The 20,595-nt window shown below is 42.1% G+C and overlaps 1 protein-coding gene and 1 long non-coding RNA gene across 3 annotated transcripts in view; one reads left to right on the forward strand and one right to left on the reverse strand.

The window, feature by feature from the left end:
* Positions 1-1,593: 1,593 nt before the first annotated feature.
* Positions 1,594-20,595, reverse strand: part of plxnb1b (plexin b1b) — a 147,602-nt gene continuing 128,600 nt past the window's right edge. For both annotated transcript variants that reach the window (XM_037100900.1, XM_037100901.1), the window contains 17 exons: positions 16,049-16,228; positions 15,780-15,928; positions 13,698-13,798; positions 12,744-12,961; positions 12,465-12,643; positions 12,319-12,385; positions 11,126-11,272; positions 10,852-11,017; positions 9,140-9,243; positions 8,953-9,037; positions 8,026-8,192; positions 7,540-7,700; positions 7,233-7,380; positions 6,858-6,922; positions 6,622-6,697; positions 6,457-6,531; positions 1,594-4,087 (listed from right to left, as the gene is read on the reverse strand). In XM_037100900.1, the coding sequence (XP_036956795.1) occupies positions 3,983-4,087; positions 6,457-6,531; positions 6,622-6,697; positions 6,858-6,922; positions 7,233-7,380; positions 7,540-7,700; positions 8,026-8,192; positions 8,953-9,037; positions 9,140-9,243; positions 10,852-11,017; positions 11,126-11,272; positions 12,319-12,385; positions 12,465-12,643; positions 12,744-12,961; positions 13,698-13,798; positions 15,780-15,928; positions 16,049-16,228 (2,193 nt within the window). In that variant the 3' untranslated portion in view covers positions 1,594-3,982. The remainder of the gene's footprint in view (positions 4,088-6,456; positions 6,532-6,621; positions 6,698-6,857; positions 6,923-7,232; positions 7,381-7,539; positions 7,701-8,025; positions 8,193-8,952; positions 9,038-9,139; positions 9,244-10,851; positions 11,018-11,125; positions 11,273-12,318; positions 12,386-12,464; positions 12,644-12,743; positions 12,962-13,697; positions 13,799-15,779; positions 15,929-16,048; positions 16,229-20,595) is intronic.
* LOC119021017 lies at positions 4,460-10,975 on the forward strand. The gene is made up of 4 exons (XR_005075461.1): positions 4,460-5,523; positions 7,555-7,673; positions 8,041-8,200; positions 10,843-10,975. It is a non-coding gene; the product is annotated as an uncharacterized LOC119021017 (long non-coding RNA).

The raw sequence follows: 20,595 nt of genomic DNA on the forward strand, positions 1-20,595 counted from the left end.
TAAGCCATAATAAGTCAGTTAAGTGTCATGTTCTCTGTGTTGTTCTCCACTGTGCTGCAACTGCGCTATGAAGTGATGAAGTATGTACGAGAGGTAACCTCGCTCAGGCCCGGTTGCGACCAGAACAATGTGACTGCAGGCCAGCGGGGGACTGGGGAGGAGAGATAATCGTGCTTTGGCACGGCCCGGAACAACTGGGACAAGTGTGAGTGTGCCTAAATTGCAATAATCTAGGTGCCATGGTTTGAAAACCAGTCCACTCCTAGATTTAAGTAGAAGGAGTACATGCTAGTGGGAGTTGCATGCAGAAACACACACTAAAACCCAGCATGTGTGCGTCATATGACCTCTGATAAAGAAAATGAAAGAACACACTTCAGAGGGTCGGTTAACCATTAATTCTTGTTTTCGACACATTGTTCAATCCGCTTTTTGCGGTGTAAGTGCAATCTTGTCAGCAGAAATCAGTCAGACCTGCCTCTTTTGGTCGCAATATTATCAGCCCTGTCAGTCATTTGGGGAAAAATCCAGTGCTGGCCTACTCTCTGAGCAGTGCTCATTCATTTTCTGGGGGCATTTTTTTCATCAGAAGTCGTATGATATTGATATGTTGGGGTATAGTGTGTTTCTCCATGCATCTCCCATAGACTTCAATACAACTGACCCCACAGTCTGGCCCCGAAGCAAGATTCAGTGATGTAGCCTTCCTTCTTTTATGTTCCTTGGTTATCGACCCATTGAATATATATGGTAGTTTACTCCATTGTCCCCTTCGGCAAGTTCACGCCAAGCCCATAGACTTTAGATTGTGATGACATCACACATTTTATTTAGCTTATTTTCAATTTTAGAGAAGTTTGACAAAAATAAAATCGCTATGGATCAAAAGTGCATTAGGGTACCTCTTGTACATACGTCATAACTTCATAGTACAGATGCAGCAAAGTGGAGAATAACACAGAGAACATGACACTTTACTGACTTTTGTGTGGTTTATTTTGTGTCGTCTCGGTAATACACAGCTCTCTCACATTCCTGAAAAAGAGAAAGACTCATAAATCATGTACCTTGTTTGCAGTTATAATAGAGGTCAAAGGATACATTTTTTTTGTTGCAATAAGGCAAGTGGCCACTGGGCCAGATTGGAAGCAAGGCTGAGTGTGGACTCAGGCCCCAGGGATACTGTCTTTTGCCCCACTGTTGTACTCATTATGGACAGCTGATAAACAAGGGATACAGCAGGACCAGGGAAATCACCTTTTTTATGCCACACATTCTTTTTCTGGTGCCTACATTACCAACAACACAGTCATTAAGTGACATCACTGGAGGTAGTGACATCCCAACACCTGTTCACACTCTTTACTGTGGGAAATTGGTGGAGTAACCCTAATTACTATTTAAACTGACACTTGCATTTCACATCCCAGCAACCTCATCATTATGTTTGCATTTCACCAGATAATTGGCTAGCACCCCAACACACCTACAGTGGCATCCTGTTCACTATTACAGCTGGGACCATGGCTCTGAGTGAGTGTCAGTATCTTCGGTATTACTGCTTCGTTATGGAAAGAAAAAGAAAACAACTCATCATTTTAAGAATACTTTATTACATCAGCATCTGTGAGAAGTTACACCTTCTCTAAATAAACAGGTTAAATCACTACAGTTACAATTTAAATCACTATGTACAATGATATTAACACACAAAGTAAGAAATATTCTTAAAACTGCTCCTTGCAGAGCCTGCTCTACATTGCCAAATTTATACAGCCAAATAAAAATGATAGTTTTCCCTCAGATTTTCCCTCTGTCTTTATCATTACTGAGCATTCACCCACATGGCAGAACAAACCATCGTTTCATATGAGTCATTAGTTACGTGTGTGTGTTAAGTACTGGTGGGGGCTCATGGACAGAGATAAGACAGTTTTAAAAAAGATCACACACTATCATCTTGTTTGGTCACTGAGGACTAGGGATGAGTATCCAACATCACTTCTTGAGTACAGGTGAAACAGTCTTAAGCACTGACTGAAGTACAGATAAACAACTAAGTACCTAATTTAGCATATTTTAAGCCTTGTCTTTGTATCGATGTGATCTGATATTGAAAAGTCTTTTGAAAGATATTTATGTATTCTGCCACTTAAATCATTCTGGTGATGTGTCAAAGTCCATTTCCTGGTTGATTTGGGTTTCCCCTTGCATTCACCCTAACCCAACCAGTTATCTCTGAAATGCCTAACCATAACCTTAGCATTTACCTAAACTAAGCCCCGAGCACACAGGGCAGTGCCATAGGAAACACTAATTAAAGAAGAAACAGAGTTTGGCTCAAGACAGGCAGTAAATCAAGACAAAACATCAATGAATATCCAAGTACAGTATACCCCACCCCACTAACCCCCAGAGGCCACCTCAGTCTTTGTCATTTAAATAAGGAAAACATCAGCAAATGTGAGCTCACGTCTGTACAGTCTCTGTGCTCCAACTGAAAGCAGAACAGTGCAACAAGATCAACTAGACTAACTGAAGCAGGAGTAGTACAATCAATACATAACATGACAAAACAAAATGCCATACAGACTGTCAGCACAAGAAGCAGTGCCACCTTGTGTTCGATACCTCAACTGTTCACTAACAACAATGTCAATCCCAAAACAAAGACGTACCGTTGCCTTGGCTTGGAAACTGCATGGAATGTAAAAAAGGTACAAAACAGAAATTTGACTGACTTGCACAGTAAAACACTGTGGTGTGCACTAACTTCAATATAGAAGTTTCTTTATAGAATGATTTTTGTTTTCCTCTAAAATCTTTCCAGTGACTTGAACACTACAGACACACGAATAAGTATAAAAGCAAGAAAAAAAAAGTAAACTATCACACAACCTGCAGGTTCTCATTCTAATCTCACACATAGTACACAAAATAATGAGCTTGAAAAGTCTGAAGTGTGTATGTGTGTGTGCCTGTGTGTGTGCGTGATTTGTTGTAGCTGATGAAATGTACAGTAGTGTTACTGTTAAGTCAACAACATGAGAAAAAGTATGTGATGCAGCACAGTAGGCTGAGGTAGAGTGGCAGTGACTTAATAAACTCTCAGCAAATTCTGATAAGTAAAAGGGGTTCAGGACAATGATGTGGCCATTATTCTTCATTATTCATTGTTCCACATGTGTTCAAGTTCACTGTGTTCTGAATGCTGACTTAACATCTATCAGCAATCAGTTACTTTAATACGTTAAACTAGAGTTAACTCACAATTATCAAAAAAAAACAGATACAGATTGACAACCAGACAAATAGGGGGTAACTGCTGACACACGCACAAGCACACACACACACACACACACACACACACACACACAAACACACACACACACACACACCTCCACAAATCAAAGTACACACAGAAAGAAATAACTTCTGACTGTACAGCAATGACCAGCACACAAGGCATAAGAAGTACCGCTTCATAAAAATCACTCCAGAGGGAAAACAGTGACAAAAAATCCTCCTTTTATCAGTTCTGTCAGATCAGGGTTATTTTACCTGAAAGCTGCTGTGTAGGACTGAAAAAATCCAACATGTGTTCTGGAGACAAAACACTCCTTCAAATGTCTCTTCATCAAGTTAATGGAGGCACAGCAGGCCTGCCTGGTGTTGTTGCTCAGGTCTGTCTGGTGTCCATGTGCTGTCCTGCCTCTCCAGAGTGTCTGGACCCAGGTCACAGATCCTCCCTTCAACAACACCAAACTCTAATGCCAACCTGAATCTTCTGATCCTTGAGTGAGAAAAAGTCACAGCTCTTCAACTTGAACACTTCCTCCTGAAAGGAAGGCTGTACTATGTTCTTCTTTGTTCTTTACTGTGTTGCTCTCCTGCTTTTCAGTTCAACCTGCAGTCTCTTAATCAATCACCTCCTACTCCAAAACCACTCTGTTTGCCGTGGCTCTGGTGGACGTTCCCTCTGTCACAAGTCAGTGACTTTATTCTCGACTGCAGCTGCAATCTGCTGCAGTCTGTAGCCGAGCTGCATTTTCTGGGCCGTGGTGTCCTCCTCCAGCGCTGTGATGATCTGATGACATGGTCAACACAGGGATGGAAGGATGGATGGAGAGAGAGGTAAAGAGGAGAAAAAGAGTGATGACAAACACAAAACAGATTCATTAATCCTGTCAGCCAAAAATTTGTGAGAAATAAAAAACTTACAAACTCCTAAATTAATAAATTACCAAAAAAGACAAAAACAAGTAGTGGTTGTATTTCCCCTCTAAAGGCCTTCCTTATCCAAACTGAGGATCTAAGTATACAGAGTGTATAAGTATTTATTTAGTAATGGCCTTTGGCCTTTTTTTGGCTTTATTGACAGAGCAGCTGAAGACGTGACAGGAAACAGGTTGAGAGAGAGGGGGAGTGATATGCAGCAAAGGGCTCCAGGTAGGTCACTTCAGACGGGGTGCACACTAACACTAACTAACACTAAAAAAGGTGTAAATAACACTTTTAGAATAAGTTTAGAATAAGTTTAGAATTTCTTGGCTTCTGACGGCTTTGATGACACAGGACGAGTTGTATGCTTTTTTTGTTTTAAAATATTTTTAAAATTCAAATAATAATAATAATAATAATAATAATAATAATAATAATTTTATACAATGAAATACAATAACATTTAACAATAATCCTGGCTGTGTAAAAACTTCATCCATGTTGGTAACCGTGCAGTTGACAGGCTCAGACATCCTGCTGTTAGTCTACTGTAAACCTATCCATTAATAATTGGCAGACTTAAGTCCCAATAATCAAAACAAACACTGTATGTTTGCATTATAAATTACTATATTATAAAAGACTACCAAATCTTTTGCAGTTACATTTTCACAGGTCTGTCACAGTGTCATAGTTTGTGACAGTACCATCAGGGAGTGCCAATGTTTGAAGAAGAGCCTACATCATCCTCCATGGACAGTAAAACATATTCTGTCAAATAAAAGCTGATAGTTTCTCATGCTGCCTCTTAAATATACAGTCCCCTCCAAAACTATTGGAACAGCAAGTCCAATTGGTTTGCTTCCTTTTTTTTTTGCTGTACATTGAAAACATTTGGGTTTGACGCCAAAAGATGTATACGAGACAAGAGATCAGTATGTCAGCTTCCATTTCCAGGTATTTGCATCCAGATTTGTAAAAAAAAAAAGAAAAAAAGAAAAGAAATTCAGAAGATAGCACCATTAGATTGAAGCCACCCATGTTTTAAGTCAGCAGAATTCTTGGAACATGTGACTGACAGGTGTTTTTTGCTGCACAGGTGTGTCCAATCACATTATTATTACTCAAACAATAAATAGTGTTGAATGTCTACTCTCAGTTTCAGCTTTGAGTTTTGCCACTGCAGGCTGTATTTATAGTTACAGTACATGTACAGTACAAAACACTGTGAGAGCTGTTAAGAAAACCCCTAAAACAACTGTCAGTGACATCATCAAAAGCCTCTAGCAGGCAGGAGTGAAGGTAACAAAATCCACCCTCCACAGAATACTTCAGGAACAAAAGGTACAGAGGCTACACCAGAAGATACAAAGCACTCATTTGCAATGAGAATATGAAGGCCAGAATGGAATTCGCCAGAAAGTACAGAGATCAGGCTCATACTTTCTGGGACAAAGTTTTATGGACTGATGAGACAAAGATTAACCTTTACCAAAGTAATGGAAAGGCTAAGGTGTGGAAAAAGAAAGGATCTGGTCATGATCCAAATCACACTCTTCTGTGAAACAAGGTGGAGGTAATATCGTGGCTTGGGCTTGGCTTCTTCTGGGATGGGCTCATTGATCTTCATTAATGATCTAACACATGAGGGCACATGCAGCAAAATAAATTCAGAAGTCTACACAAACATTTGGCTGCCAATTTAAAGACAGATGGAATCAAGGTGACTGAGAGATCCTATATCTTGCAACAAGACAACGACCCAAAGCACACTACCAAAACAATCAAGGAGTTCATCAGGGCAAACAAGTGAAAAGTTTTAGACTGGCCAAGTCACTCTCCAGACTTAAACCCTATTGGGCATGTATTTTACCTGCTAAAGAAGAGACTGAAGGGAGAAACCCCCCAAAACAAACAACAAGTGAAAGAGGCTGTGGTGAAAGCCTGGAAACAACAATGCAAAAGTCTGATGACGTCACTTTCATATTCGTATTTTGATGTCAAACCCAAATGTTTTCAGTGTACAAACAAACTAAAGGAATTGGCCTCACCGTTCCAACAGTTTAGGAGGGGGCGGTATATTCAGCTTTTTACATTTTCAGTCAGAATTGACTTATATTTCACACTGATCTCTAGAATAAAGTATAAACACAAAACACACCATCAAATCTCTGTATTGTGCCATCATATACCATTACACCTCTACTGTTGAGCCATACTAAGTGGTGAACACACCTGGTCGTAGTATTTGTTGATGTACTTGTACAGCTCATGCAGTGCGACCAAGTAGTTGAGCTCTCCAGAATAGTTCTGAAACATAAACCATCAGGTTAGTCTACATCTGTGTTTTGTCTCTTGTATGTGTCCATACTGAGGGCTCTGAGGTCTGGCTGCACTCACCCTGGACAGTTCAGCCAGGGCAGAGTTCATCTCCTGGTCACTGGCTGAGATGGTCTGCCTGATGTCAGCATAGTACCTGCAGCAATGGCAATAACCATACAATCCTTACATTACATATAGATCATTTCATTCCAAAATGCAGAATGCAAAATTATAATTGGTTGAAATTAAAGTCCCATTGTCCAAGGACTGTTGGAAAATAAGTTCTAACAAGCTTTAATGAAATGTGAGCCCACCTTTCTACCATCTGTTTGTAGCGTGGGATGTCTCTGGCATACAGCAGCTTGTTGATGGGAGAGTCCTGTTGAAAGACATAAGCGAGAATGAAAAGCAAAGACAGAGGGAGGGACAGGAGGCTGCTTCAGGGCCTGTCTGAGTGTCAGCGCCATTTGTGACTGCTGTAGAGCCAAAACTGGTTTTAATGTACCAGCAGCAACTGAAGGAAGCCTGTTGTTCACTCTCAATGATGACACAGGCTAAAAAAAACAAAAACATTTTTTTAAAACAACAACAACAACAACAATAATAATAATACATATATGTTGTTATCATGTTTTTAATCAGTTCTCTGCACGTTCTAATAAGCCTTAAGCTTGCACATGTTGCCTCACCCGTCCCAGCTTGTGCTCAGCGATGGTGCAGGAGTCCATGAAGGTCTGGGCAATGACAGAGAGCACCGCGTCCACATGGTCCGATGCCTGGACGTCAAAGATAAATTGAGGATTCTTGACGATGTTGATCCAGAAACGCAGAGGCAAACTGAGGAAACAAGTTCATAATAGACAATTACAAAAAGCAGTGTTTGTTTTTACCTAGAGCAGATCAAATTAAGAAAAAAACATTTGCACTCCTCATAGTCTTGGACAATTTCATCCTCATCTCTTCACTGTGAGTTCACAGCTCCAGTCTCAAATGTACCTGTTGGTCTTCCAGATGTGTATCGTCTCTGGGTCGGAGATGCCGTGCTGTCCCGCCTGGTCGTCCAGCAGGTCAAAGAAGTATTTGACAGCCAGCGGGACAGGACGACTGGTGCTGAGGATCACTGTGAACAGGTCATCCACAAACTTCTGCAACGTCCCCTGGAGAACATGGAGGAGGAGGAGGAGGAGGAGGAGGAGGAGGAGGGTCAAAATGATCTAGTCTGTGCAAAGTAAATCCGTTACATCGAAATGACCTGCAGTGTGCGGGAACAGATGTTTATATTTCTAGACACTGAACATGCTGTACACATATGCACTTGGCTACAAGTGACTTTTGGATTTCCATATGAACTGTAAGAAATCTAATTCATAAAGCTGAATGGAAAGGGAAAAGCTTTGACCAAACTGAAATATTGCAAAACAATTTTGCACAGAAGTTACCAGTTCTCTCTGTGTGTGTGTGTGTGTGTGTGTGTGTGTGTACCTTCATGGACAGCAGGCGGGTCAGGTATATCTCAGGGATGGCCTTGGCCCTCTCTCTCTCCCTCAGGCTGCCTCTGCGGTGTTTGGGCAGCTCAGGCTCCTCACTGGCTTTCACCAGGTGCCACAGCCTCACTCCACCTTCATCTGCATCCTCCAGCATTGGAGTCTCTGCACAGGTCAGTGTTTTTACAGTGTTCTTAGGCAGAATTAACTGAGCAGTGATAACCTACCTCACCATCACATGTAAAGAAATCTCATCAATTCTACTTTGTTTCATTTACAACAAACAAGTATTAGAGGTAGAAAACATCTGAATAAAAATTGGATTACAAGAGTACAACTTTCAGACAGTCATTTTATAATTCATTAACAGTAATCACTGTTCATTGTGTGAATAACATGAAGGGAGTCTGGATCATCCAATGCAACAACATTGCAGTATTATTCTAAAGAACAACAACAAAAAAGAAATGGCTCCATGTTTGTCTGGCATAATCCAAGTCTCAATTTAGATCTCAGGGCTGAGATCCCAGACTGACCTGACAACCTACTAAAGTGTGACAGTGAATCACTCTGTTTGGCAGCTACTTCAGTTGTTGGGACAATCGCAATGCTGTTTTGCTGTGAAGCTCCAGAAATGTTTTGTGGACTACGAAACTTTCCATCAGCATGGGGGAGTGGACGATGACTGAATTTTACTGTTTGTGTTAAGAGTTAATTTAAGCTGTGCTGATCAGTGTCCTAAAATCCACTTCTGTGAAGAGCGATTAAAATCAGTAACAGTGAGGCCTAGTTAGACACATCCACAACAGGGAGCTGCCCAGTATAGTCCATGTTTCTAGTCATGTATAGTCATGTTTCTTCTGATCACTGTGAGGAGAAACTGATTTTGGTTTTTATTATCATAGTAACAAAACTGTTAACTCACTCTCTCCTGCCACGTAGTCATGGTTGTCATGGTGAATGTGTTTGGTGTGACGGGGGACCAGTGCTACTGTGGCACCGTCTGGGACCTGATGAAACAACCAAAAACATTCAGTTAGCATTATACAACCACAAACACCTCAGTACACAAGACACTGTATTTCCTCTGAGGAGGACACATGGACCTCTACCTTGTAGTGCTGCAGTGTGTTGAGGCGTTTCCAGTTCCCCTGAACCACAGACGTCAAGTCCTCGTCTGACAGGATGAGATGACCGGCTACACCAGACCGCCACTCTGAACAACACACACCAGATACACAGTCAGCACAGTGTGTAAACCCGCCTGTGTGTGTGTGTGTGTGTGTGTGTGTGTGTGTGTGTGTGTGTGTGTGATTAAAATAACATCATGATATTTTAAGATAATGTTGCGCTACACAATATGCACTAAATCTGATAAACTGCAACATCAAAATCTCATAAGCACTTCATAAATATAAGGGCTGGGTATCAAAATCAATCATCATCATATTTTTAAACAAATACCTCGATAGTGTAAACATATCGTATGGATGCCTACTGATACTTCACAAAATAATAACCTTGTGATAAATAATCAAGAGTGTACAGACAGGTGTAAGAACAGGTAGAACATTCCGGTGCAGTCTTTAAAACCTGGAAAGGACAACACCTGCGAAATATCACCATATAATAATATCCACAATCTGAAACTGTATATAGCATAGTTATGACGATCACTGTTGAGGGTAGACTGATATGTTTTTTTCAGGGCCGATATCAATTATTAGTAATCATGCCTAAACTATGACTAATATACATACACCTGCTGTAAAGACAAAAATCAAAGTTTAGAATAACCAGTGATGAAATGTAACATGTACAATTAACACGTACAAATATTAATGAAGTAATAAGACAAACTCATAAATATGTATCTTTCCCATTAGTGAATAAAAAAACTTTTGTATATTTAGTTTGTTTACGCAGAAGAAAATCAGTCAATAAAGAGCTATCTCTTCTGATTAACATGTTTTCTCAAAACTACAGAGTGCTCCTTTAAGTAGTATTTTGAAGTAATTTACTTGAGTATTTCCATATTCTGCTACTTGTTGATGAAGGTTCTCAGTCATCCAGGTCATGGTAATTCTAACTGCTGTATTGTAGGCAACTAGACCTGTTTCACTAACTTGAGGACATTTCACCTCTCCTCCAAGAAGCAGTCATAACTCACCGGAGGGAGTTGCAGGCTTCAAACCCAGAGTGGGTGTTCCCATACAGAGTGGTAAAGGCCATGTATGAGCTCTACTTCCCAGTCAGATAGTATTGTAGGTGGGAAATTAAGTTAAAATAAGAGTTAAGAACATTTGTCATTTTAACAGGTGATAACTTTGATGAATGACTGAACAGTTCATTAACTTTTCTTGTAATTAGTGTGTTCTTGCCATAGGGGGCACCACAACACAACAACGGTAACAGAGACCATTGAGGGGAATCGCTCAGCAGGGGTGGGCGGATCGATCCAAATATCAATAGTATCAATACCAAGGTGATTATTGGTATCGGATCGATACTAGTGCGATGAGATCGATGTTGTTGTGATTTCTACAACACAGTTTCTAAGTTCAGCAAATCACTTGTATTTCTTCCCAGATGTCACGTCTTCACGTCTCTCTCAGTCCTTATCTACAGTGCTCCTCTCCACCTCTCTCACTCCACTCACTCAGGTTCACTCTGAAGTATGAATATGGCAGAACATAATAATCCTTTTGTGAATCTGTTGAATGAACATTTTTATTCCTATTTTAGTTAGGTTATAGATTTAATTATGTTAAATATTTTTTTTTCTTATTTGGCTAAAATATTTGTATCCTGTAAGGATTCTCACCCAGGTCCAGAGAGTCAGCGTGGGGCCTATGGGAGAAGGAGGTGCCCTTGTACACCTGATCCAACAGCTTCTCTTTCACCTGTGTGATGGTGTCACAGTCCAGCACTTTGGAGGGCAGTGGCTGGGTCTCGTTCACTCCTCCCCCCTGCACCAGTACATTCACAGTCTACAGAGGAAGAAAAATAAATAAATCTAACTTCCTAAAAGTCACGGTGGAAGTCTGGGATTCCTTATTACAAATGATTATTTCGTTGAAAGTCAGAGTTCTCCTCACCAGGGTCTTGTACTCCACGTCCTCCCTCAGCAGGCGGTTGTCATTGAGGGTGTACTTGGCCTTGCCGGTCACAGCGTCCACTGGTCCTTTATCCACCTGGTGCTTTATGGCCCTGAACAGCATGTAGAGTGACTCCCCTGCAGAGTCCTGCATGCATGCACACACATAAACATGCACACACAGAGTCAGCCAGTTAGTCTTGGCCTAACACACTCTGCAGGAGAGTAGAAGGGCTCAAATGACATGGAATCAAAGATGGAGGCATGTGATGTGAGTCACAGCTTTGTCGAGGCTGAAAAGTTTCTACGTAATCAAACTTCATATTTTCACCAGATATTCTCCAACAGTTCACCTCAGCTTAGAGCAGTGGGAATGACATTACATGGAGCAATTTATCCTCCAATTTATTTATTGTGTATAGTGTTTCATTGTTAGGGACGTTCTATTCGATTGCTTTTGATGCATATGTATATAGTTCTTTATTGTTTCTTATTGCCTCTATATTTGCCCTTATATTTTTATTGTATTTGCCCTTATATTATTGTACAATTCTAGTTTCTAATTCCAACATGACACTGCTCACTACCAGGTGTGTGGACTATCGTATATAACTAGGTAAGGGGCTGTCCCATGTGCAGAGGCTTTGTCCCACTTCAGCTGCCTGGTGTTTGAGTCCAACCTGTGACCCTCTGCTGCATATTGGTTTTGTCTTTTGTAATATTCTGTTGTTTGAATGCTGGGACAACAAATTTCCCCATTTGCAGGATATTAAAGAATTTCTGATTCTGATTCCTTCTCTCATCATGTTTCCTATCACCACTCAGTGCCATGAAAAGCCCAAAAAATACATAACCAGGTTTTGACAGCTGTAAAGACACATTGTTGTTTTTAAAATGCATTTTTTGATGCTTTGAGTAATGGGTGTCATCCATCACCATTAAAGTGAAGAGAAGCCAGACATCTCTACAGCTGATATCTCCAAAATTCTGCACCTATCACAAATCCAGTCTAGACAGATAAATAACACAAGAGAAAAAAAAAGTATATTTGATTTGAGTGACAAGAGTCCTTCAAATCCAGTAAAACTCTACGTATTAGTGTCATTTTATGTGTCCTCACATGTTTGACTGAAATAACATTTCACAGTGCAGTTGCAGCAGAACCAGCAAATCATGTCTTATGTGCTGACTGACCCTGAGGAAAGCATAGAGGCAGATGGACATCCAGTTGGTGAGCAGCTTCTCCACCACCGTCTCTGTTCTGCAGAGAGAAAACACAGAGTCAGTCACTGCTCATCATCTTTAAAACACCTTGAACCTTGAAGCACACTTCGTCCTACCGTCGCAGCATCAGTTTGGGGTTCTTGGCCACGTACTGCTCCACCAGGTCATTGAGCAGAGTTTTGAGGATGTCGGTGAAATACTCCAGTTTGCCATGCAGCGCCACCGTCAGCAGGGAGGCCACATAGGCCCTGTCTCTGGGTGAGAAGGTCCGCTGGCTCTCCAGAGTGTGAATGAACTGGCAGGGAGAAAATAGCGCCAAGTTATCCCTCTGCTCAAAATGTAGATACTGTCCTAAAACCCTCTCCAGCCATGACACTTGTGGTGATGATGACTACCTTGGTGAGGAAGAGTTTACTGTTGAGCAGGTTGGACAGCTGCACCAGGCCCTGCTCCACCGTCTGCCGCCGACACTCCTGAACGTCCAGGTCTCGCCTCAGTGGAGACTCCCGGTGGCCAGGGAAGAAAATGCGTTCAGCGTACATCCGATAGTCCAGGAAAGGAATGCCAGAGCCCACCAAGTCACTGGACATGTCCATCATCTCTGTCATAAGGTCTGAGACATGGTGGAGGAGGAGGGGAGACAGATCAGGATGTTTTGCTACAAGCTCTTTGGTCTTCAGCTTTCACTAGGGGTTTCATGATTCTCCAAATCCATGATTTGATTTGACTTTAGATTTAACGGTTACAATTTGATTTAATCTGAGATTTAAACTTTTTTTCAGCACTGACAAGTCTGCTGTTGTTAGACTTTAAAAATCTGGATTTGTGATAGATAATTGGTTTTATGGCCTAACAACTGTCATTACATTTTCAAATGTAAAAAAGAAAGGGGTATTTTACAGCAACAGCTTGACCTTATCCTGGTGTCTTTTTGCAGGTTAGTCCAAAGGATATTCAGCAAGAATAAAGATTCCAGAGTTCAGCAGAAAATACCATTGTTCAGTACTTCAGTGATTCAAAAATAAACGACTAAAGACAGAAATTCAGTTTGTTCAGTTCAGTTATTCTAATCCATCACTCTAGTCAATTGGTCATCTGTGTGCAGCTGAAGGCCATCAGTAAGACAGCTTTATCGTCTTTAAAGTGTTAAATAGGCAAGCTGGAGAGAAAGAAATATACTGGGAAATACCGCCAACCCCCCTTTTGATTCTGATGACTGAAACTGAAGGTTCATTTTATAAATGTTTAGTTCAGAATAGACACCATGACACCCCTTGCTTTCCCCATATACAGTATTACATTCAAAGTAGTTTCTCTTTCCTGCTCTCTCTTACTCTTCACACTCCTACCTGTGAACTCTTTCTTGCAGCGGTCTCTCACGCTGGTTTCCAAGTTCTCCAGTTGGATCTGGACCTTCTTATAGTCTCTCAGAGCCTGCTTACTCTTTCTCCTGATGGACACCAACAAGGACAAAGACAGAAGGTCAGGCAGGGGTAGAGGAGAGAGGAGAAGTAATACCAGTTTCACACTGGATTAGTAGAAATCCAAAGAAACAGTGAAAGGGTTGACTCAAGTAATTTGACCCAACAACCCCCCACCAGTGAGGATCAGGGTTCATCCTGGGGTCATGCTGGGTCAGAAAATGAAAACACAAGCCCCATTCACACATAGAAGCCACATTATCACCACAGTGATGGTTCGCCAATTCTCTGCTGCTGGCTGTCCGCTCAGAGCCAAGCAGCCGTGGCTACGGCTCCTAAAGAGGCGTGATGGTACACTTCATGATGATGACGTCTGTGTGTTTTCAAGGTATCACCCTGTCAGTCTAAACCTGCGGACAGTTTCTAATCATATGGGTGCTGTTATAATGTGTTGTGGTTGAGATCCTGACCCACCAAACATCCTGGAAAGTGACCAAGTTACATTTTTCGAACTAAATTTCATAATTACATAATTGCCATCAGTACACTGGATGCACATGAGACCGATACACCCTCAATACACGCAGCCGGCTTCTCCATTCACATTGATTCAGTTTGCCAATACTTTGCCTCTGATACTACCTCCAGAGGCTGATCAGTGCCGGAGCAAACTTTCACCCCTCGCCACCTCCGAGACATTCACACTGAGGCAGAGGCGGAGAATTGGTGCAGGATTCCCGCATCCAAAAGGCAGTGTGAATGGGGCTACTGCCTAATTTGGTAACACCTAAAGGGGACTATCCTGATCCTGCAGGTCTCAATGTGCTAGTGCTTAACCCCGTCTTGACTTTTACTGGACGTCATCCACACCAAGAACAGTAACTACTGGTGACTGGAGGAACAGACTGACAGCCAAACCACAACTGAAGTTTCAGAAGTGTTGCCAGATAAGTGTAGCTGTCATTTTAGTTATGGCTTTTGGTGTGGACTGAACTTTTTAATGTTGCCAGGCTAAAGGTGCGGGGGGTCTGTGGCAATTAAACAATAAAATGCAGCCTTAATCAGTTCAGTACATTGATAGGTTTTTGCTATTACAGACCTCTTTGCCGACTCAGACTAGTGTGACCTGTAGCTTATGCTGTTCAGCTAACTGATGGGTCCATGACTCCTATCTACTTGTGCTAATGTTGAGCCCTTCTCAGACCTGGGATGTGCAACATTAGTGGCTTCCTCCATCAGTACGTAATGGCCTTTTCTTGTTCACATATTAGTGTCTAAGGTTTATTCAGACATGACCCAACCTTTACAGAAAGAGACGCATGCTCATGCCATTATTGCCATCTGGAGTGAGAGAGGGATGGTGTAACTACAGGAGAACTATGGGGAGTTGGAAAATAAGAAGGAAGAGGAGTTTTTCTGACCTCTCACTCACTGATGGATTCTGAAACTTGTTGTGCCTTTAAAGCCTTAATTAACTAATGTAGTAAGAGGGGAACTCGCCCTTTCTTCTCACAGCAAATCCACAAATACATATTCTGACAGCACATAAAGTTGGGACTCTCACTATATTTTTAACCTCTTCTGCCACACACTGTGAGAGCAAAACAATGTTTTTACGACTGATCTGACATAAGAGGAATCTTAGTTCAAACCGGCTCACTTCTTTATGTTTTATTCAAATGTTAAAGATTTTATGTATCATAACGGTCTCAAAAAAGTGTATTCTGTGTGCATAACAACATGCTGCTGCAGCCTTTGAGGTAACCTGACAGCATTTCATTTAGATGACATCATTGTCAATTCTGTGGAAAGATACGATCTGCATGACTAGCTATATCAAAGTCATTAGGCTTCTTCAGATCAGAGATAGAAATATTGAATTGCACATCTACCTAATGAAGTTCATGTCCTGATGTGAATTACCAAGCCCTATTCAGTTCTCAGTATTGTCAAAACATTGCTCTATAGTGCTACTAGTGTTGAAGCCTGTGTCTGAGTCCACCCACTGACCTGTAAATGAGCACGATAATGAGGACGATGAGGGCCACAATAGACGCCCCGACCCCAACTCCAATCTGAGCCTCCAGGGGGAAGGTGGACAGGCTGAGATTGTCGTATTGAACCTTACCAAGGGAGAAGTTCAGGTTGCCCATTTGGACCTGAAACACAGACACACACTCCTTACTCAGTTTCCTTGTCAGGTACTCAAACAGTCCAGTCACATACGGTAAACAGTGAAGTTATTCTGTGGTATGAAGGCTATAGTGTGGCTGACTCACAGTGAATTCAGGCAGACTGTCGGAACCCTCTTGTTTCCTGCCGTTGGATACCGGGGCGGGCTGCTGAGGTGGCGGCTCACAGTACAAATGGTTTGCCGTCAGGGTCTTAACAGCACACACACCCTCACCCACCAACACTACCACCTCATCCTTCGTGATGGCCAGGTCCAGGTTTTCCCCCTGAGAACACATGGAGATGGTACTTTTAACTTAAAGTTCTTTGATAATAAAAATGTGTATCTTTTTAACCTTGTTTGGTTTAAGAGTGCAGTTTTTGTAATTCTTTAACAATGGCTAAACATGTAGTTTTATTATAATAACTGTATTAGCCTGTTTAAGTGTGTTTCATGTTACTGTTCTGTTCTTCTACCATAATGACAAATAGCACTGCTAACAACCGAGGCTGGGGCAGTGGGCCACCAAAGACCAGTACTGAATTCAAGGTAATGCACATCTGTATCTAATTTTACCAAAATCCAACAATTAGTGAAAGGTCCGAACACTGATGGGATTGATTGACATAAAATCAGGTTCGAACACTCCCTCACTTCAGGCCTTATTCCAGCTCCTTTCAACACAGCTACAGTAAAGCCCCTCCTAGAGAATCCCACCCTAGACTCAGCTGACATGCGAAACTAGAGACCTGTATCTCTTCTTCCATTCCTCTCTTAAACCCTGGAATATGCAGTGTACACCCAACTGTCCTCCTGTCTTTCCCAAAGGATGTCCTTGACAGTAATCAGTCAGGTTTTAGGACTTCTCACTTCACTGAGACGGCCCTCCTCACAGTGACTGAGTGACTCTGTGCTGCCAGCACCTCATATCATTCATCAGTCTGCATTCACCTCGACTTATCTTCTGCATTTCACAGTCAACCACCAAATCCTCCTCTCCACTCTGGCTGAACTTGGCACTGCTGACTATGCTTTAACCTGTTTAAAGTGATACTCTCACCAAAATGCAACCTAGGCTTTTTTTGTGAATGTACCCGAGTCAAACCTTTGTGTAAAAGCATTATTATGATGAAAGAGGCACTTTTAAGATTCACCGTATTTTCGTTTTCTGGTTAAATTCATTTTCAATGGGAGTGCTACGGGCACTTTTATAATGGCATCAAAATCTCTATTTTTAAAACAGTAAGAAGTCTGGACACAACATGAAACTTTGCTGGTAGCATCACCAGGGTCTCTACACATGAACACCAGCACTGACAACATTGTTTGTGTACACAGAGTTTACTGAAAATAAAGTCTTTGAACAACTCATGTTAGCAGTAGCTTGTTCCACTAGATGCCGTCCTGCCAGTGGAGAAGTATCGAATGTGACGTAACCTGGAGGACAGTTAAGGTGGAACGCTCCTAAAGCTTAGTTCCATATAAATGCAGATAATTTGTTGTTTTGTCGTTAGTGAAAAACAATATTGACCTTTAAGTTGAAAAAGGAGCCTCATATACAAAACAATAATAAAATCAAAAGCCGGAAAAGTCACATGAGATCTCACGTGGATAGTTGTTGCTGGAAGACAGTAGTTCCACCTTAACTGTCCTCCAGGTTACGTCACATTCAGAGATCAACACTTCTCCACTGGCAGGACGGCGGCGAGCGGAACAAGCATCTGCTAAGGTGAGTTGTTCAAAAACTTTCTTTTTAGTAACTCTGTGTACACAATCAATGTTGTCAGTGCTGGTGTTCATGTGAGAGACCCTGGTGATACTACCAGCAAAGTTTCATGTTGTGTCGAGACTTCTGTTTTAAAAATAGAGATTACACAAAGGTTTAACTTGGGTACATTCACAATAAAAGTCTAGGTTGCATTTTGGTGAGAGTTTCACTTTAACATCGTACCTGACAAATCGTACCTTTCAGGTCACATCCAATGGCTCCCTTATCCATCCCTGCTTTCTGGAAACTGGCGTCCATCAAGGCTGTGTATTAGGACAGCTTCTGTTTTCAGTATGCGCAAAATCCCCAGGCTTTGCAATCACATCGCATGGATTCTCTTACCATTGTTATGCAGATGGCACCCAACTGTTCCTCTCTTTTCCCCCATCCGCCAATACCTGCGTGGCAACGCGCATCTCAGAATATCTGGCAGACATCTCTGCTTGGACCGCTGCGCATCACCTCAAGCTCCACAGCTTAGTAAAACTGAACTCCTCTTCATCCCAGGAAAAGACTGCCCTAACGTGGACCTGTCAGTCACTGTCGAGGAACCTGGGTGTAATCAAGGCAGTCAACCGAACTTCACCAGTCCACCTCCAAACACTAGTCAGACCACACGCCCCAGCATGAGCACTTCGCTCTACTACATCAGCTGGTGGCTGTACCGCCATTGCTAAGAGCAAACAAATCCCACTCAGCAATGTCACGAGTCTTCTCTGTTCTGGCATCTTGTTTCCTGACAAACTGCGAATGCCATCAGTGCTTCACTTAGTAAAATAACTTATTCCAGAGCTTTTCCTTACACAGCTCTATACCTCCTAGTCTCTTTCCTCCAGTGATCTGGAAGTTGTTCCCCCTGGGGCGTCATTGACAATCTGTAAGTCCCTTGAATGCACCTTGAAAACCAAAAAAAGAGAGGAGGCTTCTGGGGATCAAACACAGGTGTATCGTTCTCCACACCCCCATCACACATCTCTCTGGAACAGGGAGGGTGCTACACCAGGGCTAGGGGGTGCTATAGCCCTGTCAAAAATATGTGTAGCCCCAGTTAAGCCCCTCAAGCATTTTATTTTATATTAAAAAAAAATGTAGCCGCCAGAGGAAGGTGTGGTTATAAATTAGGACAGGCAGATTTAAGGATGCCCTAATCAGGCAGATAGGCAGCCGTCTGTCTGGAGTCCTCACCAGCTAATTTGCTGCAGGCTGGTGAGGAGGATTGTGAGGGCACTGCCGACTCTGTTAGGAGCCGCTCCAGGAGGTATGTTTATCACTATGAATAAAAAGAGTGTCCACTGTTCACTAGGCATGTTGTGTGTGTATGTGTGTGTGTGTGCATATGTAAATGCTGTTTTGTTGACACTAAAACAGTTGCAGGGGGAAGCGAGCCGACGAGTGTCGGGCAGATCAGTGTGTGCATGCTGTGACAGTCGTATGTGTTGCTTGCATTGTAGTTTGTATTTGAATATTACAAGATGGATGTTGTATAGCTTGTATGTCGCACTGCTTGCTTGCTATATGTTTGTTGGTGAACAGTATTTGTTTTGTGTTGTAGGTGCATGAGGAACAGCGGTGCATGGCCTGACTGCTGTTCCTTTTCCTCTTTCCTATTTTGTGTTTGGCTGATGTGTTCAGTTGAGCAGCTATCGCTGAGTGGGATTGCGCTCCTTTGTATGGCCTCATGTTAAGGTACAAAAAAAACCTCGCATGTTAGGCTAAGGCTAGCTAGCTTACAGTCCGTTGCAATGGATTGTTTTGTGATCTGCCTCTTCTTCTGCGTTATCCGGCCACGAAAGTTAGATGGCAGGATTGCTACTATAATCGTAGATGGTACGAGGATTACAAATGGCTGGAATATTCTATTTCAAAGGACTGTGTTTTCTGCTTTGCATGACGCCACTTTCAAGGTCCAGGAAACCATGGTGAGAAGGCGGCATTTACCCACAATGGCTACAAGAACTGGAAGAAGGTGACAAGTTCATTCAAGACACACAATGCTAGTGTGGAACATAACATACGCTGCTACGGCAGCGTGGAATGAGTGGACTATTCAGGATGAGTCTGGCTCAACAATATGTAATGGTCTGAGTGATGGACATGCAAAAATAGTCAGAGAGAATAGAGAGTATATGAGAGCAGTTGTGGAGTCATTGCGTTTCACTGTGTACCAAGGACTTTCACAGAGACAAGAGACAGAGAATGACATGGTTGTCAACCAGGGAAACTTCCTTGAACTTTTACAGATTATCGGCAAATTTGACAAAACAGTTGCACAGAAAATATCAGATAATCCAAGAAATGCGAAGTACACACGTCATTATATACAGAATGAAATACTGGACATCATGGAATCAGATAAGATGTGAAATGCTGAAATATTTGCTTTGGGGGGGCTGTAGCTCAGTGGATAGAGCTGGTGGACTAGTGATCAGAAGGTCGCCTGTTCAAATCCTGGCTCCCCTGGGGCAGGACTGAGCTACATGTCAAAGTATCCTTGAACAAGATACAGTGCCACTGCCCTCAGTGCCCTCCTGTGATGAGCTGGCGACTCATCCAGGTGTACCCTGGCCTTCACCCATCGAGTGAACTGGATTTGGCCCCAGTAAGCCCTGCAACCCCTTAGGGGGTAAAAAGCAGCAACATCTCCATGATGAGCGGGAAAAAACAAGAAATGGTAGATGAGAGTAAGGACCTGAGTAAAATGGAAAATGATGAAGTGATAAAGTTGTGGAAGAATTTGTCCATTTCACGCCAGCTGATGGTTTAGATGCCAGCTGATGGTTTAGATGCTTTCGCTATGATCAAAGACATTCTCAGTAAAGTCTGGTTCTGAATCTCTCATGTTTGCAGGTGAAACATTTTTGCTATTGCCTTATGGTCGCTTGTAT

Source organism: Acanthopagrus latus, chromosome 6, assembly GCF_904848185.1.
Source record: "Acanthopagrus latus isolate v.2019 chromosome 6, fAcaLat1.1, whole genome shotgun sequence".
In the NCBI taxonomy this organism is placed as follows: domain Eukaryota; kingdom Metazoa; phylum Chordata; class Actinopteri; order Spariformes; family Sparidae; genus Acanthopagrus; species Acanthopagrus latus.